This window comes from Cricetulus griseus, assembly GCF_003668045.3.
Source record: "Cricetulus griseus strain 17A/GY chromosome 1 unlocalized genomic scaffold, alternate assembly CriGri-PICRH-1.0 chr1_1, whole genome shotgun sequence".
Taxonomy (NCBI): domain Eukaryota; kingdom Metazoa; phylum Chordata; class Mammalia; order Rodentia; family Cricetidae; genus Cricetulus; species Cricetulus griseus.
In genome coordinates this window covers 212,446,969-212,471,623 of record NW_023276807.1, presented here as the reverse complement: position 1 = coordinate 212,471,623, position 24,655 = coordinate 212,446,969, and the positions used below count along the sequence as shown (strand labels likewise).

Here is a 24,655-nt window from a genome sequence, read left to right as displayed (position 1 = left end):
AGTCTGGTCTCGAACTCACAGAAATCCACTTGCCTCTGCTTCCTGAGTGCTGGAATTAAAGGCGTGCGCCACCAATGCCAGGCAAGATTGCCAGTTTTACTACGTTGATCCTACTTATCCAAGAGCATGGGAGATCTTCCCATTTTCTGGTATCTTCTTTAATTTCTTTCTCAAAAGACTCAAAGTTATTGTTATACAGGTCTTTCATTTGTTTAGTTAGTGTTACCCCAAGGTATTTTATGTTGTTTGTGGCAATTGTAAAGGGTGATGTTTCGCTGATTTCTTTCTCAGCCCATTTATTTTCTGTATATAGCAGAGCTACTGATTTTTTTGAGTTAATCTTGTATCCTGCCACTTTGCTGATGGTGTTTCTCGGCTGGAAGAGTTCCCTGGTAGAGTTTTTGGATCACTTACGTAAACTATCATATCATCTGCAAATGGTGAAAGTTTGACTTCTTCTTTTCTAATTTGTATCCCCTTGATCACCTTTTGTTGTCTTACTGCTCTAGCTAGGACTTCAAGGACAATATTGAAGAGGTATGGAGAGAGTAGACAGCCTTGTATTGTTCCTGATTTTAGAGGAATCATGTTGAGTTTCTCTCTATTTAGTTTGATGTTGGCTGTTGGTTTGCTGTATATTGTTTCCATTATCCCTGTTATCCCTGATCTCTCCAAGACCTTTATCATGAAGGGGTGTTGGATTTTGTCAGAGGCTTTCTCAGCATCTAGTGAAATGATCATGTGATTTTTCTTTCTCACTTTGTTTATATGGTGGATTACATTGATGGATTTTCGGATGTTGAATCATCCCTGCATCTCTGGGATGAAGCCTACTTGATCATGGTGGATGATTTTTCTGATGTGTTCTTGGGTTCGATTTGCCAGTATTTTGTTGAGTATTTTTGCATCAGTATTCATCAGGGAGATTGGTCTGCAGTTCTCTTTCTTAGTTGTGTCTTTGTGTAGCTTGAGTACCAAGGTTATTGAAGCCTTGTAAAAAGAGTTTGGCAATGACCCTTCTGCTTCTATTGTGTGGAATATTTTGAGGAGAATTGGTATTAGCTGTTCTTTGAATTTCTGGTAGAATTCTGCACTGTAATCATCTGGTCCTGGGCTTTTTTTTTGGATGGGAGAATTTTGACAATTGCCTCTATTTAATTAGGTGTTATAGGTCTATTTAAATTGCTTATCTGTTCTTGATTTAATTTTGGTAGGTGATATCTATCCAGAAAAATTGTTCATTTCCTTTAGATTTTCGAATTTTATGGAGTACAGGTTTTCAAAGTATGACCTGATGATTCTCTGAATTTCCTCAGTGTTCATTGTTATGTCCCCCTTTTCATTTCTGATTTTGTTAATTTGCATGTTCACTCTCTGTCATTTGGTAAGTTTGGATAAAGGTTTGTCTATCTTGTTGATTTTCTCAAAGAACCAACTCTTCGTTACATTGATTCTTTGTATTGTTTTCCTAGTTTCTACTTTATTGATTTCAGCCCTTAATCTATTATTTCCAGCTGTGTACTCCTCCAGGGTGGGTTTGCTGCTTCTTCTTTTTTTTTTTCTAGAGCTTTCAGTTGTGCTGTTAATTCTCTAGTGTGTTCATTCTCCAGTTTCTTCATGTGGGAGCTTAGTGCTATGAACTTTTTTCTTAGCACTGCTTTCAAAGTGTCCCATAAGTTTGGGTATGTTGTGCCTGCATTCTCATTGAATTCTAGGAAGTCTTTAATTTCTTTTTTTTTAAAATTTCTTCCTTGACCCAGGAACTGCACAATTGCACATTGTTCAATTTCCATGAGTTTGTAGGTTTTCTGCAATTTGTGTTGTTGTTGAATTCTAACTTTAAAGCATGGTGGTCTGAAAAGATACAGGGGGTTACTCCATTTTTTGTCTGTTAAGGTTTGCTGTGTTACCAAGTATGTGGTCAATTTTAAAGAAGGTTCCATGTGGCGCTGAGAAGAAGGTGTATTCTTTTTTGTTTGGATGGAATGTTCTATAGATGTCTGTTAAACCCAATTGGGTCATAACTTCTATTAGTTCCTTTGTTTCTTGTTAAGTTTCTGTCTGGTGGTCCTGTCTAGTGGTGAGAGTGGGGTATTGAAGTCTCCCACTATAAGTGTGTGAGGTTTTATGTGTGATTTGAGTTTTACAAATGTGTATGCCTTTGTATTTAGGGCATAGATGTTCAGAACTGAGACTTCATCTTGATGGATTTCTCCTGTGATGAATATGAAATGTCCTCCTTTATCTCTTTTGATTGATTTTAGTTGAAAGTCTAATTTGTTAGATATTAGGATTGCTATCCCAGCTTGTTTCTTGGGTCCATTTGATTAGAAAAACTTTTCCCAGCCCTTAACTCTGAGGTACCATCTGTCTTTGAATTTGAGGTGTGTTTCTTGTATGCAGCAGAAGGAAGGATTCTCTCTTCTTATCCATTCTGTTAGCTGTGTCTTTTTATAGGCAAGTTAAGACCATTGATATTGAGGGATATTAATGACCATTGATTTCTCATTGTTTTGGATTTGGTTTTTGTGGTGGTGGAATTGTGTATGGATTTCCACCTTTTTTTTTCTTTTCGCTGTAGGTAAAGTGCGGTTATCTATTGCCTATGCTTTTCTGGGTGTAGTTAACTTCCTTGGGTTGGAGTTTTCCTTCCAGAACTTTCTGTAGGTCTGGATTGGTGGATATGCATTGTTTACATCTGGTTTTGTCATGGAATATCTTGTTTTCTCCATCAATAGTGATTGAAAGCTGATATCATAGTCTGGGTTGGCATCTGTGGTCTCTTAGTGTTGGTAGAATATCTATCCAGGACCTTTTGGCTTTCAGAGTTTCCATGGAGAAGTCAGGTGTAATTCTGATAGGTTTGCCTTTATATGTTACTTGGCCTTTTTCCTTAGCTGCTCTTAATATTCTTTCTTTATTCTGAATGTTTGGGGTTTTGATTATTATGTGGTGAGGGGACTTTTTTGTGGTCTCCTCTATTTGGTGTTCTGTAAACGTCTTGTATTTTCAGTGGCATGTCTTGCTTTAGGTTGGGAAAATTTTCTTCTATGATTTTGTTGAGTATGTTTTCTGTACCTTTGAGGTGGGTTTCTTCACCTTCTTCTATATCTATTATTCTTTGATTTGGTCTTTTCATGGTGCCCCATATTTCCTGGATATTTTGTGTTAGGGATTTGTTGGACTTAAGATTTTCTTTGGTCGATGAATCTATTTCTCCTAGTGTATCTTCAATACCTGAGATTTTCTCTTCCATCTCTTGTATTCTGTTGGTTATGCTTGCATCTGTAGTTCCTGATCATTTACCCAGCTTTTCTATTTCCAGCATTCCCTCAGTTTGTGTTTTCTTTATTTTCTCTATTTAAGTTTTCAGGTCTTGAACTGTTTCCTTCATCTGTTTGTTTGTTTTTTTCTTGGCTTTCTTTAAGAGATTTGTTGTTATCTTGCATTTGTTTTTGGTTTGTTCTTTCTTTCATTTCTTTAAGGGATTTTCTCATATCCTCTTTGAGGGCCTTTATCATTTTCATGAAGTTGTTTTTAAGGTCATTCTCTTTTGTTTCATCTGCATTGGGATGTTAGGGTCTTGCTGGTATAGAGTCCCTAGACTCTGGTGATGTCATATTGGCTTTTCTGTTGTTGAATGTGTTTTTATATTGTCTTCTTCCCATCCCTTCTTCTAGTGGGTGCAGGAGGAGTCTCTTCCTCTCCTGGTGGGTTAAAGGTTCCCTTCTGGTGGGTGCAAACAGGCCCTATGACTCTCTTCTTCCAGTGGGTGGAGGTGGGAGTAGTACTGGAGCCTTGGGTTCAGTCTTTGGGTTCCCCAGTGCGCAGTCCCCAGGCCTCAGGTGGCTCCCTAAAATAAATCTTAATGAAATTCATTAGTATGTATAAATAATTTATTCTGATAAAAATTGCAAAAGAAAGTTTAAAAAATACCAGACAGACAAAACAAAATAAAAAGTAAAGATAAAATAATCAGAAGGTGGTAACCTAAGTTTTCAGCTGAGAGAGGTACAAAGCAAAGGGAAGAAGTGGCCTGGTGTGAGAATCATGAATACAGCCTACTGTAGAGACATAAATGGAGGCCACTGTGGTGTCAGAGGCATGGGGGCTTCTGGTTTGCATCATTTGGCTGACCTCTGAACAACTGTGCCTCCCAGTTTCATCATTGTGAAGCTAAGAAAGAAAGAAATTGACACTAGAAGTTTGCATATAACCTTTTATCTGTTATAATAAAAAGACATTTCTGTGTGTTTTTTCAGCCTACTTTTTGAAGAAAACAATTGCTTATCTTGGTCTTGGGATAAGGCATAAGGTTAGGCACAGGCTCTATCAGTAATTTACACCCTCAGCCCCAGAGTGCCTTTAAACCATCCCAGACCATAGCCTGAGTTACTAGAGACACCGAATCCCCATCTTCAGCATAAGCTTAGCAAGGTTTTAAATACAAGCTTTGTTAATCATTACATTAAAAAGAAATTAGTAGCTAATGAGAAAAAAATTTCAATTTAGTTGAGAAAAGGAAATTTTCGTACACAGAGAGATGGAGAGATCACAAAGGGGTCCTATGTGACTCAGGCTGGACTCAAACTTGTGATCCTCCTGCCTCAGCCTCCCAGGATATGTGCCACCACCACTAACTGAGGAAGGTTTTTAAAAAAGGCTTCTCAAGACAGTGTTTGGCTTGGAGGAGGGCTGGACTTGACCGAGAGAGCTAAGAGTGATGGAAAGTGTGTTTAAGTTGGGTTTCTGTTCTCTTGTCAGCATTAACATTTCAGCACTGTGAAACTTTGGCCAAGTCCTTTCTTGTTCTAGAATCATCTTTTCACCTGTGAAAGGGAGAGGTCAGACTTGACCTCCTGACACCTTGTTGGCTTTTGGGCTTATGACCTCATCTGTCTTTTATTTACTTATCAGGAAAGCAGTTTGACCCCGGCTCTTTACTGCATCATTGTTCACAAGGAGAGGAATTTCAGCTCCCACCAAAGGGAACTTAGGCTGGTTCAATACTAACATTCCACGTTTCTCTCTTAAGAACCAATAGAATGTTGTAGACTTAAGGCGACCACACTGTAGTCAGTGTAAAGGAGAGTGCTGACTAAAACTGTGGGGAATGTTGCAGACATGGGGCAAAAGACATATGGAAAAATATTAAATGTTCAAGTTGCTTTTATAGATGGAAAATGGTTAAAAGGGAGTCTGTGGTGCCCTCTAATTGCTGCCCATGAGACCCTGACTGTGCTTGGAGCAAAGTGAAGCCTGATGAAGAGCCCACACTAGGTCCCTTTCATGGGCTCTACACACTGCTGGCTTGTTGCAGCCCAGGCTTCCATGTTGTCTGGAGCCAATGAAAGCACAGTCTGTGTATCTTATGTGCAAAATAAATTCCACCCCTTGGGTGTTCCCTTTTTCTGCTTCAAATGTGCTTGTCTATGAAAAACCTTATTTCCTAGCATAACATGCCCTTTTTCTTTTCTGCTTGCCTGTGTCAGTAATGGAACTGACTTCATGATAATAGAGCGAATTCAGCTTTCACCTTGAAGAAGGATCAGTGAAGGCTAGAATGTGGTTTGGAAAGAAACAGATGTCTTTTCTGACCCAAAGTAAACTCGGCCTTGTTCAGCTTCCAAAATCACCAACAAATGAGGTTATTAGAATCTCCAAAGTGCTATTACACAAAGATATTTGATGATGAACAGAGAGACTGGACTGGGGACAGAGCTCAATGTTTGAGTACTTGTCTACCGTGTACGAAGCCCCCAGTCTCTGCTTCCATTTTGTGCCACCAAACAAACAAAAATAAAAGCAACCAGACAAACGCACAGAAAAATTACACCTGTGATACTTCCGGCATTGTCACTCTTCTCTCATCCAGTCATTTATGGGGAATCCACAAATGTGTAAGACAGAAAGGTGACAATCCTGGCAGAGGGAAGACATGTACAGACTGTGCTGCCCATCCCAGAGCCAGTAGCCACTGGTGGCTGCTTCAAACTAAATTTAATGTGGTTCAAAGCAAATCACTTTAAACATTTGTTGGAACATGGTCCAAGATTGCAGCCTTATGAAGAGAATTCTGAGTGCCTGTGAGAAAATCCAAGAAAACAAGACCAGAGTCTTGTGACCTCGGTTTTTTAGAAAACATACAATTGTTCTCGAACTGTGTTTTTGTGCCCCTCCCAGGAGTAGAGGATAGGAGTGAGTTTGCTTCAGATTATTCATTACAACTGGCTATTGTTATTTGTTTATGTGTATCTATGGAAAAACATGTTTCTACCATGTGTGGCTTGTACACTTTACTCATGTGATTCTTCTTAACCCTCAGAGTATAAACTGATACTCTGAATAAAGTTGGCGATTGCATGAGGCTGTAGTCTGCCTCATTTATTGGTTCCAATCTTCCAGGTCCCATAGCCAACTAGAATGGTAAACATCTAGTTCTTCTGTCTGTTCCCTGTTTCTCCAAGACGTGAGGCAATGAGTTCAGGTGCACAGCCCCGCCACCATGGAGCCTCCTGTCACCATGCCTTCACCTCCTTCATAGCCTGTAGCTCCTCAAGCTGCAAGTTGAAATAAACTCCTCCAACCTGTCTTATTAATGTTTCTATTGCTGTGAAGAGACACCATGACCATGGCAACCCTTATAAAGAAAGCATTTAATTGGGGCTGGCTTACAGTTTAGAGGTTTAGTGCATTGTCATTATGGCGGGGAGCATACGGCATGCAGGCAGACATGGTGCTGGAGAGGTACCTGAAAATTCTACATTTGGAGTGGCAGCAGCAGAAAGAGACAGTGAGTCATAGGTCCTGCCTTGAGCTTCTGAAACCTCAAGGCCCCAGTGACACATTTCCTCTAACAAGGCCACACCCAGTCCAACAAGGCCATACCTCCTAATAGTGTCACTCCCTGTGAGCCTATGGAGGGCATTTTCATCAAATTACCACACAATTTTTTCTTCTGTAAAAAAAAAAAAAAAAAAAATCAGTCCTCAGTCACATTAGCCTCACTCAACTGCTCAAGAGCCACATGGGTCACAGGCTGGCTACTTACTATATTGATGAGGACAAAACACTTTTTTTTTTTGGTTTTTTTGAGACAGGGTTTCTCTGTGGCTTTTGAGGCTGTCCTGGAACTAGCTCTTGTAGTCCAGGCTGGTCTCAAACTCACAGAGATCCGCCTGCCTCTGCCTCCCGAGTGCTGGGATTAAAGGCGTGCGCCACCACCGCCTGGCTGACAAAACACTTCTATCACACATAAAAGTTGTACTGGATAGTGCTTGCTACAAGGATGTTCAAATCACGGAATTATACCATGTACAAACCCCTTTCCAACCTTGAAGTCCTCAGGATTATGTGTGCTAGGCAAGCAGTCTGTGGTTTATTGCAAGACGTCGTCTGGCTACATATGTAGGCTGCTTGGCTCACTTTGTGAGCCAGCTGAGAGTCACTCTATTATGTCCCCCACCCCACACCAAGTGTTGCAACATTAGACCCCAATAAGAACCTTCTCTTGATGGTCTGTTCTTGCAACTTTCGATCTATCACCATTTGAGTAGACCAAACTGGAAACACAAAGAAAGAAGAGGACAGTGACAGGCGGGAGCTGCAACACAGACAGCAGAAGTGCTACAATGGGAAAAACGCCAAAAGCTGTGGTAGCAGCAATAGCAATGAGAGGCACTGGAAAGTTCTAGAGAGGGGTCAGGGCAGGGAGAATGAGGATGAGTTTAAGTAAAGAGGTGAGGAAGTATGGAAGGCTATAAAGATCCAGAGAAGAGAAATTGCAGGCCCCGGCCATTGGAAATAGTCCAGAAGATTGTGTACATTAAAGGTCAAAGGCAACACTAGCCATGTCAAGGCTGGGGAATCCTGACTCCCTAGATCTGCAGAACTGTAAGCTGGAGGTCCTACTTACTGCTATTCACAGCTGCTGGAAGCCACATGCTGTGTGCCACCTCTGCTCATAGCTGCTCTAAACCACCTACTGTGTGCCACCTTTGCTCACAGCTGCTCTAAACCACCTACTGTGTGCCACCTTTGCTCACAGCTGCTCTAAACCACCTACTGTGTGCCACCTTTGCTCACAGCTGCTCTAAACCACCTACTGTGTGCCACCTTTGCTCACAGCTGCTCTAAACCACCTACTGTGTGCCACCTTTGCTCACAGCTGCTCTAAACCACCTACTGTGTGCCACCTCGGCTCACAGCTGCTGGAAACAAGGGCCCTAGAAGCTGCCCAAGGACCAACACTGGAAGAGCATCTCCTCCATTACCTGTGATTACTATCTGGATGTACAGAGTACAGAATCCCAGTTGGCTGATTGTAACACACTACCAGGTACTGTACAGTAGATGTAAATAGAAGTTACCTGGATTGTCGCGGCGTCCACCCTTGACCAGCAAGAAAGACGCCACACCGAGGAATCTTCTTCAAACACAGTTTAATCGGGAACCTCTTTGCTTTGTACAGTGTATAATGGCGGCGGGCCCAGGCCGAGGGAGATGGGGCCTGATATAGTCTACATCTACCAATCACCTAACCCTACGTGGCGCGCCAGGATAGGTTGTCTCCAAGCAGAATTAAGAGGATACATGACCTTTACCATATTTGGAGTTGTTTACTACAGAGAGCGCTCGCCATCGGGCTGGCGGAGGGCAGAAACCGGCGCCATCTTTTGGGTGCGGTTTTCTGCAGCTCCCTACAGTTCCCCCTTTTTGTTTTAATATTATAGGAGTAGCAGTATCTATCTGTTGTCAGATTTCAGTCATCTCTGTCTTAGGTTCAACCCCAGTGTCCCTATCTTACCCGTCAAAGAGACACTGTGTCGCCCTCACAGGCTCATGTCTTAGGTTGAAGGGAACACATGTATGCTTATTCGCTCAGCATGAGGGTAGGTGCCCGTCATTGAGCATGACTGATTCAGATACGCATCACTCACTCAGCAAGGGCGAGACAGACATCTATTTGTCTGTCAGCATGGATAACCATGCTTGAGGGGACTGTCCTGCTTCCACAGCAGCAAAGGCCTGTACCAACATAGCAGTTTGGGATTTTTGCGACTTCCTGATCCTGCATAGGCACCACAAGCAAACAAAAATGGCTAATAGCATCATGGAAAACATAACCCCTACTCCAGCCCATTCCTTAACTAAACTAAAGGCTTGTGCAATCATGGTATTACTTCTCTGCTGTGTGACCCTCATCCTGCAGATACACCATAAGGCTATGAAACTAACTAGGATAAGCATTCCTCCCAGGGCACCCATTCCTGCCCACTCTTTCAGATGATTCATGGCTTGAGTGATCCACGCAGACAGTCCTTCCGCAACCAAGATGTCGACCCTGGTGGAATTCACATGCACTATGGAGAGTCTCAGCTCCTGCATCAGCTTGTCAAAATCCCCAGACCAGTTGCCTAGAAGATACTATGAAGGTTGTTTAGACATGTTTGCTGCTAAAGAATAATTCTGATAGGAAACAGCTGTTATACACAAACCAGGCATTCTCCATTCACATCCCAACTGTGCCAGTTGTCATAAAGTATCCAATTGTTCCTGCAATAGATCAATGTGTTGATTCAAAACCACAATGCCACCTTTCAATTGAGCATTAAGGGTAGATTGGATATCCAATGCAATCTCCATATGCTAAGTGCAGCAATTTCAACTCCTTACTAGTTAAGAGAATATCATCCATATAGTGAACACATCTCACAGCAGGGTATTTCTCTCTAATAGGAGCAATAGCATGACACACAAAAAGCTGACACATAGTGGGGCTATTGGCCATACCCTGGGGTAAAACCACCCACTCATATAATGGTATGGAGAATAGAAGGTAAAGTAAAAGCAAACCTAACACTATCCTGCACACATCACAAATCAGGTTCTTCATGATTGGGTAAGGCTGACAGCAATGGTAAACCACGCTGCACAGGCCCCATGACTTGCATCTATTTATTTCCTTCAGCTGTTCTACCACCTCCTGCCCCTCTTCTACAGCCTTGCGGCATCTTTGATCCTCTAGACAGCTGCGAACCATTTTCCAAATAGGCCACGTCCCTGGCTTCAGCGTTCCCTGTGCCCAGACAAAATCTAGATCTTTTCCAAGCTTATCCCAACTATCCACAGTGAGGTTGCCCGAGGCTGCGATGTTAAAAAGCAGCCAATTCACCACTATAATAGCGGGGTCCATTAACTTACTCTCACTCTGCAAATTAAAACAGAAGCGAGGTTTTTTACTTTCAGTTCGCTTTTGTCGCGAACAGTGTTGCTCCTTTCCGGAGACTTTACCGCCTCTTTCCCGAGGGTTTTGTTGCTCCTTTACTGGAGACTTTATCGCCTCTTTCCCGAGGACCTTGGTGCTCCTTTACCGGAGACTTTATTGCCTCTTTCCCGAGGACCTTGGTGCTCCTTTACCGGAGACCTATCTCCGCATTCACCGCGGACTTTACAGTTCCACTTACCTTGGGAACTTACCCCCGACTGTGAGAAGTTCTGATTCCCCGTACGTACGGGCCACCACTTGCGGCGTCCACCCTTGACCAGCAAGAAAGACGCCACACCGAGGAATCTTCTTCAAACACAGTTTAATCGGGAACCTCTTTGCTTTGTACAGTGTATAATGGCGGCGGGCCCAGGCCGAGGGAGATGGGGCCTGATATAGTCTACATCTACCAATCACCTAACCCTACGTGGCGCGCCAGGATAGGTTGTCTCCAAGCAGAATTAAGAGGATACATGACCTTTACCATATTTGGAGTTGTTTACTACAGAGAGCGCTCGCCATCGGGCTGGCGGAGGGCAGAAACCGGCGCCATCTTTTGGGTGCGGTTTTCTGCAGCTCCCTACAGATTGTGACTCTGGAAATGGGGAAATCCAGTAGGCTTTTCTGGCTGTGTCATTCCACAGTAGAAGGTGGAAGAACAAATGCAGGCGGAGGGAAGAGGGCTGAACTCAACTTTTCAGGACCTAACTCCTGAAATGGTGGCATCTCTCCAGTCCCCAAAGGCTCTGCACTTGTGGCCTAGTAAGCATTTAAAGGTCCCACCTCATGTCACTATTGCCCTGGAGTACTTTCTACAATGCATTAATCCTGGAGAACAGGTACAGATCATAGCTGTGTACTTTGTCTCTTTAGGCGACCCATTTCTTCAAAAAATCTTTCTTCTCTATATTTTGTCTTGTTCTGTTTTTGAGACAAGGTCTTGCTCTACAGCTGTGGCTGACCTGGAATTCACTATGTAGACCAGACGGTCCTTGAACTCATAGAGAGCCCCCTGCTTCAGCCTCCTGAGTGCTGGGATTAAAAATGTGCATCGCTACATCCAGCTGTTCTCTATTTTTTATAGAGAAGGTAATGGAACACATGCAATAGGGAAGCCAAAGGGACCTAACTAGGGGAAGAACAAGCTGGAATGGTAATGAGGCACACAGAAAAGCAGTGTGGGAGAGGAACAAATGAAAACAAAGTACAGTGCTACTCATGTATGAAGACGCCATGATGAAATCCATTATTCTTTATGTTGACCTGAATTTTGATAATAAAGAATCCTTGTCCTCTATTTTCAAATTCAAGGTAGATATATGTGGGTGGGAGATTGTAGAACTGTGAGAAAAAAACAAAGAAATCTTTGTTACTACAAGTAGATCTTTACTCATTAACAGCTCTGAAAGGGACACCTAAGTTTGCCGTCTGAAACCCCAGGAAAGAAAGTCAGAGGAGGCTGTGGGCAGCTCAGCAGTAGACTGCTTGCTTAGAAATTCTCTAAGCCTAGCTTCCATTTCTAGTACAAACAACCCTGAAAAGTCACCCTGGGTCATGATGTAATCATTCCATTTGACAAAGACTGTGCTTGTTGAATTAGCTTCTTACCTTTGCATATATTTCACATTCAGGTTGTCCACACCCACAGACAACTCACCTGCTACTCAGAGCCTTCTCACACACTCAAAACATATGCGATGTCATCTCTTAGTGAATTCAGGGATTACTTGAAAAGAAGTCACAGTAATCATACACAGTCATTAGAAACAGGACTTTGTGATGGTGAGCTACTATTTGGCTGAATATAGTTACATTCAAGCTTATCAAGTTTCCTAAACAATATTATGATAATCACCCCTTTTGTTATGCATGGTTGGATAGGCTGTGCACTGCCTGATGGGGACATAACTGCCTAAGGTGGTCCTATGTATATTATGGGCATCATAGATCTGATACATATAATAATAGTAATAGCAGAAACAAACAAACAAAGAACAATCTTCCAGAAGATGGCAGTAAAGTATCTTGGTTTGGTTTTGTAAGAAAAAACAAACAAACAAACAAACAAACAAACCTGTGATGCTGGGGAGATGGCTCAGTAGGAGAAGTGCTTGCTTCATAAGCAAGGAGACTCCAGTTTGGGTTTCCAGGAGTCATATGGATGGCCAGTTCAGGGGTGTGTGTGTGTGTGTGTGTGTGTGTGTGTGTGTGTGTGTGTGTGTGTGCTTGTGTGTGTGTCCCTGGTGCCTGGAGGTGAAGACAAGCAAATACCTGGAGTACCCTGGAAAAACTAAGGTAGAGAGCAATTGGGGAAAACACCTCTGGTCTCCACGCTTGGGTGCACAGATATGTACTCACATGCACCCGCACATACATGCATGAACATGTACACACAAGAATTTTGAGCTGGTCAGGGTTTATGTCTTAAAAAAAAACAAATATTATTGCAAAGAAAACATATCGTGAATGGAGACTAGCCATACTCAAAGTCTATCCATCTCAATGAGCCTGTATACAGTTAGAACTGCCATTGTGAAAGCATGGGGCTTCACACTGGGGTTTACACACGTGGGTCCAGTATAACAAGCAGAAGGGAGAATAAGAAAGGCTAACTACGAGGTGACAAGGAAGGACAGAATGCAGGTAAAGGACAAGTGGGCAGGAAGGAGGATATAAAGCTAGCTGTTTTTTCTAGTTGTCTTAAGACTGCTGTAGATTTAGGAGTGGTGATAAGACAGTGTGCAAATCCATAGATGACAAAGCTCTTAAATAAAATGGAGTAGTGTTTACATAAAACCTGCATGCGTTGTGCTTTCTTCCGTGCCCACAATGCCAACAGTATGGAAATAGTTGCTACACTGATTGTTGAGGGACCAATTACGAGAGAAAAGTCTGTGCATGTTCCTTGCAAATGTAGTTGTTCTTCAAAAATATATTTGCTGTGTAGTTGAATCTGAAAGTATGAAGCCCTGCCTCTGACAACCACTCAGAGAACTGTGATTTGGGACATGGATTGATGGGTTAGTTTTGACTTCAAAAAGATCTAAAAAGCATAAAGAATGAAGTAGGGGTGGGGAATGGGTTAAATCCTTGCTCAGCAAAGGCAGGAAATGTTGCTAGGTTGATATCAGTAAAAGTTGGAGTTTTTTAAGTGAACACAGATGAGGAACACATGGGAGACTCTCAGGACCACGTGACTCCAGACAAAGAGGACAGGTTCACCTGGGTCAGCCAGACTCCCACAGGAGAGTGTGGCAAAGCAGGACATTGGAGGGAGGGAGGGAAGGCAAACAAAGGAGCAGGAGTTAGTTTACACGACCCAGAGGGTCCCTCTAAAGGTCCAGTCCGTCCAAGGGGTCAAGAGATGACTGAGGGGCAGAGGTGACTGAGACATAGCCTGATTCTACCTGACTCTTCTTTCTTCCCTCCTTGCAAGTGCTGCCAATGGGGACTGGATGAGCTCCCCAAATGAGGCTCTTTATAACGGAATTCCCCTTCTTCTTTTTCTTCCTCCTCCTCCTTTTCCTCCTTCTCCTGTCTCCCTCCTCCTCCTTCTTCCAACCTTTCTTCCTCTTCCTCTTCTTTTTAGACTAGTATGTACTCTTTTTTATTTAAAAGATTTATTTATTTTATGTATATGAGTTCTGTATTGGCATGTCAGAAGAGGACATCAGATCCCATTGTAGATGGTTATGAGCCACTATATGGTTTCTGGGAATTGAACTCAGTACCTCTGGGAGAGTATCCGGTGTAACTGCTGAGCCATTTCTCCACCCCCTAGGCTTCTTTTCTATTCATAAATGTGGCAGGATGACCAGGAGCCCACCCAGGCTTTCCTTAATTAAAGTCAAGGGAATCAATTCCTCCATTCAGTTTTGGGAATGTGAGACAATATTAGAATTGGATCTTGATTGCCTGTCTTTCATAGCAGAGTTCTTTAGCTCATACCCAGCAGTTAATGCTGACAAATGAGATCTATAGTTTACTCTCTCTCTCTCTCTCTCTCTCTCTCTCTCTCTCTCTCTCTGTTCTTTTTTGAGACAGAGTTTCTCTGTGTCCTGGAACTCTCTCTGTAGACCAGGCTGGCCCTGAACTCAGTGATTCTCCTGCCTCTGCCCCACAGCCCGAGTGCTTGGATTAAAGGAGTGTGCTGCCACCACCAGGCTGTAGTTTAACTCTCTTAAATAATTTTTTTATTGTTATGAAATAGACGTTTACAAGGCTTGAAAAACTTGTGAGATTTACTTATTTTTATTTTATGTGTATGGGTGTTTTGTCCACATGTATGTCTGTGTACCACGAATGTGCCTGATGTCCACAGAGGACAGAAGAGGGCACTGGATCCCTTAGAACTGGAGTTACAGATAGCTTGAGCTACATGTGGGTGCTGGGAATCAAACCTGGGTCCTTGGGGAGAGCAGTCAGTCTCTTAACTGCTGAGCCATCCCTTGAAAAATAATCTAACCACATACCCCACAGCTGATTTTTTTCTAATAATTATTATGATACACCAAAGTGATGTAATATATTATGTAGTCTATTTTAAGGGTCCCTGCCTCTCCCAACAAAAGTATATTCCTCCCTCCCTCCCTTCTTTCTGGCTTCCCACCCTGCCCTCTCCAGGGTCCCACTATATAGCCCAGGCTGGCCTAGAACTGAAGTGCTGGGAACAGTTTTATTTTTCCTATTTAAGGATTGTGTGTGTGTGTGTGTGTGTGTGTGTGTGTGTGTGTGTGTGTGTGTGTGTGTGTTTAAGACAGGTCTCTCATAGTCCTAGAACTCTGTAGACTATGCTGGCCTCAAACTCACAGAGATGCTCGTGCCTCTGCCTCCTGAGTGCTGGGATTAAAAGTGTGCACCATCACTGCCAGGCCTTATTTAAGGCTTTAAAATAAACTTTTGTTCTTCATTTTGAACCTGAATCCCCTTGTGTTGCTTGGGTTGGTTTGGAACTCCTGGGCTCAAGGCACTCTCCTGCCTCAGCATCCTGACAAGCTGCCATTACAGACATGTGCCAATGTTCCTGGCTTGCCTATTTTGAATTTTATGTTACCTCAACTTCTTTGCTCTGGGGTTCAGTGCTTTGATCTGTCCTTCTATAACGTATGAGTAGAGCAGACCACTTTAAAGCCTGGCAGATTCCAGTGGCATGGATGCCCTTACCTGCACAGTGTCACTGTCAAACTGGAAAAGGAAATAAAACAGGAGAATGCTTTGTTTCTTCCCTTGGTTTTGGAAACAAGAGAGAGTTTTCAGGAGCATCTTTAAAGATTAAACCTATTATGTGCTTAGTAAGGAAAAACCCGGCACACTTATAATTTGGTGGAAGACTAAACATTAAACATTTATTAACAAACTGGTTCGCATAGTAAAAAAAATTGAGTGAATGAATAACCGAAACTTGAGGGCCACACTGTGCAGTGCTGGTGACCAGCATCCAAGGAGCTCAGAGAAAAGAGCAGCCATCATGGAAGAAGTTGTCAGAGCTGCAAAGGGGAAATGGCATAGGCTACTTAAAAAGAGAGGAAGTTTCTGATAATAACTTCTAGTGAGAACAGTCTTGGATTTGGAGAGGCTGTAGGTCAGCAGAGGTATTTCAACACCTCAAATCTCAGGCTGAAGATATAGCTCAGTGGTAGAAGGCTTGCCTACCATGCACCAGGTCCACGGATCAATCTGAATGTCTCCCTCCGTCCAAAGTAAACAGAAAACAGAAACAAAAAACTAAAACAAAAAACCCCAGTGATTCAAATCTCACCTTCCCAAAAGAGGCCTTTGCTAACCATTTATTCCCAAACCCTATATTCTGCTTATTTGTCATTGTTTAGTTTCTGTATCTTTACTTAGAAGACACTTCATGAAACTAAAGGTCTTTGTTGGTCTTGGTTACCATTGTTCTCAATGCCTAGAATTGAGCTATCCAATACCGGATGCATATGGCCATTTACTGAAAGTAGAATTAGCTGAAATAAAATGAATTTCCTTGGCTACTGCAGTCATAGTTAAAGTAGCAGTCAATACATGTGGCTGGTGGCCACCTTATTGAAAAAAGCTTTAGTCACTTCAACAAAATGCCTGAGATGATCAACTTGAAGAAGGGACACCTTTATTCTGTCTCGTGATCTTACGGAGGGTCAGTTGGCCCCATTGCTTTGGACCTTTGACAGTAAAGTACGTCATGGAGGCAGTGATGACAAAGGAGATCTGTTTACCTCACTGTGGTCAGGAAGCAGAAGAAAAGAGGACAAGGACTGGGGTCCCAATATGCCACTCAAGGTTGTGTTTGCTCATTATTCAGTATCCTAACTTCCTCCAAGTCCCACCTCCTAAAGATTCTGTCACCCCTCAAAAGTGCCACAGATTGAGAACAAAGCATTCAACATGTGGGCATGTGAGAAACTCTTAGGATCCAAACTGAGGGCTGAGGCAGTTGCTCTGTGGCAGAGGCCTTGCTTAGTGTGTGGGAATACACTGATTTAACATTTAATTCCTTAGTATCATGAAAATGAAAATGAGAATAAAAAAGAGGAAGCCGGATGGTAGTGGTTCGCACCTTTTATCCCAGCATTCTGGAAGCAGAGGCAGGGGGATCTCTGTGAGTTTGAGGTCAGTTTGGTCTACAGAGCCAGTTCCAGGGCAGCCAGGACTAAACAGAGAAACCCTGTCTTAAACAAACAAAAAAACAAAGTTGGTTGCTCCCCAAACAGCCATTCCACTATTGTTTCAGTGGTCATGTCTTGCTTGGCCAGTCAGTGGTGTAGAATGGTGGGGTTCACAGCTTGGCGATTTTTCTCCCTGGAAGTCTGCATAACACTTTTTTTCATATCCTTATCTCTCTATATTTTTGTGAAACAGATTTTAAAATTGAAATTAAGCCAAAAGGTTCATACAAGTTGGGGGTGGGGGGTGGGTAGCTCTGTGGTACAGCACTGGCCTAGCAGGCACAAGGCCCTGGTTTGGTCTCCAGCATGGTAAAAACAAACAAACAAAATAGTACTTATATTTTAAATTCTGTAATGTACTAATAACTGTGAAGGTCTAAGATTTTCACCCAGTTGCTAGCCAACGAATGAACTTGGTTTTCTTTTGTTAGCAAAAGGCCTACAGGTTAAGAGGTATAGTCTCTTTGACTGAGATTAAAAGTAAGCCAGTGTTAGGGCATTTTCAAGGTGTTCTTTTATTTTTTTTTAAAGTTTCAATTGATTAATTAGAGGGTCTTACCTACTTGTCTAGGTCAGCCTTGAACTTCTGAGATCAATCAATCCTCCTGCATACTGTGCATGATACCAGTGAGATAGCACGCCCAGACTTCCTCCTCAGAGGTGAGCAGTTCAGGGTCCTTGCGTTGTTGCCTAGACCCATGTAATCTTTTGTGTCTGTTTCAGAAACTATTATCATCAGGAGATGGAGGCTGTGGAGTCTGAGCTGTGACAGATGCTCTCCTAGTGACCTACTGTGACCTTAAAATGATCCACAAGAGATAGCTATTGACAACCAAGCTAAGTAAGCCAACTAAAATTATATGAGTCCTTTATTAATGGCCAGACCAACAGTGGGCTCATGCCTCCAAAATGTTCCTTGGGGTACAGTTGTTTTTAAAGATAAAAAATAATTACATTAGTGTTAGACCCAGGGTTCCCATTGGTAAGGGATTTGGGGTGTCCTATTAACATCTGTTTTCTTGGAAAACTCAGCAGTGTTTTTGAGACACTATATGGCAATTCTTTTTTATTTATACTTCCTCTGATTTTAATTTTAGCTTGCACAAGCATTTATTATTTTGGTTAATATGTCTGGATGATGGTCAGGGTCAGAGAGAAAAATAAAAGCATTGCCAAGGCAGATATGGCTTTTGGGGAGGGTGGTTTGAAGGCTGAGGAGTACTAGGCAGACACAAAATAGAGTTAGGAGGGCATTACCTCAGCCATTTTGACCTCCCCTCTAGAAAGGCAGAGGCAGTTTAAAGCTGCCTTAGGTTTTGTAAGAAAGAGTTGCACACCTGTGTCTTAGTTAGGGTTTCTATTGCTGCAACGAAACACCATGACCAAAAAGTTGGGAAAGAAAGGGTTTATTCAGATTACACTTCCACATTGCTGTTTATCATTAAAGGAACATAGGACAGAAACTCAAGTTGGGCAGGAACCTGGAAGCTGGAGCTGATGCAGAGGCTATAGAGGGGTGCTGCTTACTGGCTTGCTCCACATGGCTTGCTCAGCCTGCTTTCTTATAGAATCCAGGACCTCCTGCCCAGGGCTGAGGCTCCTTCATCTCTGATGATCTCTTATGTCAAGTTGACACAAAATCAGCCAATATAATCTTCGAGAGTCTCTTGCCGAGAGGGATGGGTCATCAGTTTGGTCAATATTTGGTGGGTGAAAGGTGTTTTCCTTGTATTACTTTTCATCTCATTTAAATGAAGCTTAGGGGCTTCAAATGTTTATTGATAATCTGTGAAATTCTTTAAAAACCTAACCTCACTGGGCAGTGGTGGCACACACCTTTAATCCCAGCAGTTGGGAGGTAGAGGCAGGTGGATCTCTGTGAGTTCAAGTCCAGCCTGGTCTAGAAAGAGAGTTCCTAGATAGGCAGGGCTACAGAGAGAAACCCTTGTAGGGGTCCAAGAAAATGCTGAGGGAAGATCCAAGACTCAAATACTATGCAAAGAGCGTTTATTTTCTAACATATGCCAGGTGGGTGTTCACTTGTACAAAATGGTGACTAAAAACCTACATCCAGTTGTAAAAAGGTGGAAATTTGGACTTCTCATCCAGTCTTGGAAAAACAAACAAACAAACAAACAAACAAACAAACAAACCTAACCACTTCAGAGGTTTCTCTTTCCATATCCCCGACAACAACGGGGTGGGAGGTGGGGGTGGGAATAAGGCAAGTGTCTATTCTCCTGAATCTGTCCGTGTTAGCGCATTCTGTTTTCAGTTTTGCCCAAACTCCTGGGCACGATGTGTTTCCACTACTGATTGTGATGTGTGAAGCCATGCAGTGTGATTCCTCTCGTTCTTTGTCTGTTCTCAATTAAAAGAGCCAGGAGTCAAGGCACTAGACATTTTTTTTGGGTGGGTGGGAACAGGGTCTAGCTATCTCTGTATGCTGCCCTGGGTGGGGCAAACTCTGGCTCCGCCTCCCAGGTTTTGGGAGAGCAGGTGCGGTGCATACCCCACTTGGCCTTTTCTTTTTCTTAACACACTTGGCTCCGCACGCCTATGGAAGGAGGAAGTAAAGCACACAGTAGCTATGGTTTGAACAAGGAGTTCAAACGCGTCCTTCCGTTTCTCAGATTGACATATCCGGAATTTTTCTTTGTAGTTGTCCCTAAGTACCCGGGCCTTAGTTCACATTAGTGAAGCCAGGAGGCAGGTATCTCACCAGACTTGCATCTCCAGTGTAGAGTCGAATGTAAACAGAGAAACAAATGTCCTTAAAGTGCCGAACTGGTGCTATGTCTTAAACGTCTTTCAAAGAACATTTTCTTGAAAGTCTCTGGGGTAAGGCTTTGCGTCAACCTGGCAGTATCCGCTCCTAGGGACACTGGCTTAATGGTTTCTTGTTAGAAACTGAAAAGTAAAATTGCTCAGCTCAGAAGCGTCTGGTCTTCCCTGTTTCATCCAAATTCCCACGTTCCGGGTGTAGAGCCCCGTGACCGACCTGGCGCCTAGCCCCGCAGGCTCCGCCCTCCTGCACTTTGGCCCCGCCCTGGACCTTGGTAGCCAATGGGAGCGGCTGCACGAGGCTCTGGCACGCCCACGCTGGCTCCCAGCCCCACCCTGGCGCCCAGCCCCATCCCGCTCACTGCAGAGTCTGCTCTGCTTGCTCTCTCCGCTAGCGCAGCTGTGCTGCCAGGCCCGGATCTGCCATGGCGTCCCCCGCAGCAGGCGGGGTGGTGATCGTAGGCAGGTAAAGGTCTCAGTGGCGCTGCGCTGCAAAGGCTGGCACCCTCGCAGCGTCCCGAACGCGGGGCCTCGCTCTGGCGGCCGTGGGTGCCTCGGGTGGGCATCAGGCTGGACTCGCTCCTCCAGGCGATTTGCAGTTGCCCTCCGGAGCTGGCCTGGCAGGAGACACGGTGGCGGCCATGGCTTGGTGGAGCCCTGAGGAAAGCCAAAGTGTTCCTTAAGTCGGTGTGGGGTCACCTGAGGTTTCCATCTTTGTCAGCGCAGGCTGGACAGCTCAGTGGTGCAGGGCTACTCAGAGGTGCCTGGCATCAAGTACTAACTGAATACTAGCGATGACCCTACGAAAACTGTGTTCTAATGTTTTTGGGATGGGAGTTTCATGTAGCTCAGGCTGGCCTCAAAGTCTCTTAAGTAGCTGAGGCTATTCTAGAACTCCTAATCCTCCTGCCTCTGCCTCCCAATTACTGAAATTGCTGGTGTGTTCCACCACACCCAGCTTGAAAACAGTGCCCTTATTTTTACTAAAAGCGCGAACTAGTGATTTACCCAAAATGATAGTAATTGATGGAGACTGGCCTGGATGGTTGAGAAGGTTCATATGCACCACGGGGCTAGGCTGCAGTCTCTGGAGGCAGAACCCTTGTCAGTCAAGGTACCTGGCTTTCCCTCTCGCTCTTTTGTATGTGTGTTTCCAGGGCTGGAGGATGAACCACTCACTCTTAACAGCTCAGGTTCACTCCCACTGATTTCTGTTCTCACACTTCCCTTTTTTTTCCGTTCATAGCTATTTTTTTTTCAATAAGGAGGGGGCATTTTGTGTATTTCATTGCTAGCTGTCTACAATTCTATCAACATGTAACAACACACAGTAACTCGATTTGGTTGATTGCTATTTGAGGAGTGGCTTCTTGTCCCTATTTACGCTTTGACCACCTGTTGCCCTGCCTGCAGGCAGACCAATCCCAAGTTCAGGGGTTTTCTGATAGAGCCCTTTGGAGGAAGGTGTCAGGATGCCTCCTGCCATTTTTCTCTCTCACAGAACTGTGGGATTAAAGGCAACCTTGTCCTCTCTGGTGGATGCCTGTGGATGAATGGTCAAGGAATATCAGAAAGTGCACTTTGCTCCTGTGGTGGATTATGCTGCCTCACCTTCTCTGATAGCCACCAGGTCAAGGGTTAGGCTTTTTTGGATCTCAGAGTGAAGTGGTGCTCTGCCTGCTGTTAGGTGCATCAGGTGGGATTTTGATTTGATTCTGTGGATGGTTCCTAGTCTCCCAAGGAGGGCTTGGGACATCTTCAGCACCACAGGATGACCTGGGGCCATTGGATGTTGTCTTCTAATGAGAAAGTTCTGTCTGTCTTTTGCTTACCACTCTTATGAGCATGAAGTTGGCCTTCCCTCACCCTTCCCCACCCCTGTTTCTCATCTGTCTATCCAGCTCTCAGCCAACCTTCCACCTATCTATATGGTGTCTATCACCAATCTTCTACCACCTAGCACATCTCTGTTAACTATATTTCTGTCTTCTCTAGCACTCTCTGTCTCTGTGTTTCAGGGCCCCATAGGTGATTCAAGGGAATAACCATTTAACACATGGTGCCCAGAATTAAAGCAATTCCTAAAACCTGGATGAAGAGCTTGCCAAGGTGGTACACGTGCACACCTGTAATCCTAAGGAGGTGGAGACACAAGGATCTCAAGTTCCAGGCCAACTTGGGCGAGAGTCTCAAACAAAAACAAAAGCAAAATAGACCTGGCTGGGGCTCACTGGTTGTTGTTTTGTTTTTTGAAAGCAGTTATACAAGTTATTCTTGTGTATGTGAGTGCATGGTGTGTGTGTGTGTGAGAGAGAGAGGGGGGGTGTTCAGGAGACAACTCTGAGGAGTTGCTTTGCTCCATGCCCTTATGTGGGGTCTGGGGATCAAACTCAGACTAGGTTGCTAGGTTTGCACGGCAAGTGACTTTGCACCCTGGCCCTCTCCTTGGCCTGGCTTCTCTCTTCCCTCCCCTCCCTCCTCTCTTTCATTTCCTTGCAGTGCTAGGGATTGGACTGGGCCCTGAAAATACTGGGTAAATTCCTTCCTGAGCTATACCCTAGGCCATTTTCATGCCATCTGATATAGGACCTTACTGTGTAGCCTAGGCTGGCCTTGATCTCCTGGTTCTCCAGCCTCAGCCTTCCAAGTGTTGGAACTGTGAACATGTGCCAGATTACTGGCTCTGAAGTTTATTACTCTGTGTGTGTGTGTGTGTGTGTGTGTGGAGAGAGAGAGAGAGAGAGAGAGAGAGAGAGAGAGAGAGAGAGAGAGAGAGAGAGGGGTATTATGTAGCCTAAGCTGGACTCAAACCCTCTGTGTAGCTGAACTTCTGGTCCTTCTGCCTCAGTCTCCCCATAGCCTCTTAGTGCTGGGATTCCAGGCCATACCCATCTAGAAATATGGCTTTGATTTAATGATTTCTTATTGCTATTTCCACCAGGGCTATTCTTCTTTAGGACCATTTAACCCTATGAGCTTCTGGGGCAGGCTGTTTCAAAAAGGTAGGGAAGAACAGATTTGGAAGAATTAAGGAAGGAGAACAACAACCAAACCAAACGAAAACACAACATGGTGTGGGGCAGTGGGAACAAAAGAGGGGAAATCAGGAAGTTACAACTTCAGTGACTGGAGTAGAGATGAGTATGGAGGGACATTTGAGTGGTGTTCCCAGGCTGTGATCACGCTGGCCGAGTGCTGTGTTCATTTACACACTGTTCTGTGTTGGTAAACCTATTCTAGACTGAGCTTGTTTAAGACAGAAGCCTGTCTGGAGTGTGTGTGTGTGTGTGTGTGTGTGTGTGTGTGTGTCTGTGTGTGTGTGTCTGTGTCTGTGTGTGTCTGTGTGTGTGTCTGTGTGTGTGTGTCTGTGTGTGTCTCTGTGTGTGTGTGTGTGTCTGTGTGTGTCTGTGTGTGTGTCTGTGTGTGTGTGTCTGTGTGTGTGTGTGTCTGTGTGTGTGTGTCTGTGTGTGTGTGTCTGTGTGTGTGTGTGTGTGTGTGTGTGTGTGTGTGTGTGTGTGTGTGTGTGTGTTGGGGAGGTGTTGAGGAGTAAGCACTGTGCATATCCCGCTGGAGCTGCCTTTTCTCTTACCCTCTTTTCCTCAGACATAGTATTTAGCATTCAGCTCAGAGATGGTCTACTCTAAGATAAATTTGGCTTCTGGAAACTTCCCCTACCTGCTGATACCATGTTGCCCACATTTGCATTTTAATCTATATCTAGTCCTGGTGGACAGATGTTTGAATGTTTTATATAGTGATCACCCTAGCCCCACATATATGAAGGCCCTGGAGGATGTTGTTTGATATCTTAGTTAGAGTTACTATTGCTATGATGAAAATGACCAAGGCAACTTGGAGAGGAAAGGGTTTATTTCAGTTTATACTTCCAGGTGACAATCCATCCCTGAGGGAAGTCAAGGCAGGAACTCTAACAGGGCAGGAGCTGATGCAGAGGCCATGGAGGGGAGCTGCTTACTGGCTTGCTTCTCCTGGCTTGCTCAGCTTGCTTATAGAAAGCAGAACCTAGGACCACAGTCCACAGTGGTCTGGGACCTTCCCCATTGATCACTAATTGAGAAAATGCCTTATAGCTGGATCTATCTCATGGAGGCATTCCCTCAGCTGAGGCTCCTTCCTCTCTGATGGTTCTAGCTTGTGTCAAGTTGACATAAAACCAGCCAGAACAATATTAAACAAGAGATTTATACTCTTGAATCTCTTCATTAATAAGATTCCAGAATTTTACTTTGGGATAATTATAATTTTAATATAACATTTTTCATGAATTATTTGAGAATTTCATGCAATGTATTTTGATCATATTCATCATCTAGTCTACATCCACGTCCCCATACCCTCCCAACATGGTAGGGTTTTTTTTATTATTAAAAAAAATCCAATTTGTGCTTCCCACGTACTCACAGGTGTAGAAACATTCTTGAGTGGTTGGTTAACTTGCCAGGGGCCAGACTCCTAAAGAGAACTGACTCTCCCTCCCTCAGAAGCCATCAACTGTCAATAGATCTTCAGTTAGTGGTGGAGGCTCTTAAACTGAATTTTTTAACTTAACAATCTTTTCTGAGACAGTTATTTCCTTCCAAGTGCTGCCATAAGTACTTCCTGGAAAAATATCTATGAATTTTTCCACATACAGAGAACCAACCATAGATATACTAGTTACCTCTGAGTCAACAACAGCACTGATGTGGCCTTCCTAGGAAACATTTGATACCGACCAACTTTATGTAGCTCACTTAAATCAAAAGGTTGGGGACAGCTTTACTTCAACTTGTTTTCATAAAGAGGTAGGTGTAGCCAGACAGATAATTTTAAAAGTAGCTGGAGTCAGACTTGGTGGTGCCTGTAATGCTAGCACCCAAGAGGCCGAGGCAGAAGGATTGGTGTAAATTTGAGGCCATTCATAGCTATATAACAAGTCTGC

The 24,655-nt window shown here is 43.7% G+C and overlaps 1 protein-coding gene across 5 annotated transcripts in view; it reads left to right on the top strand.

The window, feature by feature from the left end:
• The window catches only part of Cryl1 (crystallin lambda 1), a 145,147-nt gene that overhangs the window by 19,040 nt on the left and 101,452 nt on the right, over nucleotides 1–24,655 (top strand). Inside the window, exons 3-4 of one of the 5 annotated variants that reach the window (XM_027390478.2) lie at nucleotides 17,501–17,589; nucleotides 17,653–17,770. The exons of 1 other annotated variant lie outside the window; for it this stretch is intronic. Coding sequence is in view for 1 of the 4 variants with exons in the window: in XM_027390477.2 (XP_027246278.1) it covers nucleotides 20,139–20,179 (41 nt within the window). In the remaining 3 variants the exon portion in view is untranslated. Of the gene's footprint in view, nucleotides 1–17,500; nucleotides 17,590–17,652; nucleotides 17,771–20,024; nucleotides 20,180–24,655 lie in introns of those variants that run through there. 3 more of the 5 variants (XM_027390480.2, XM_027390479.2, XM_027390477.2) reach the window with 3 other exon arrangements.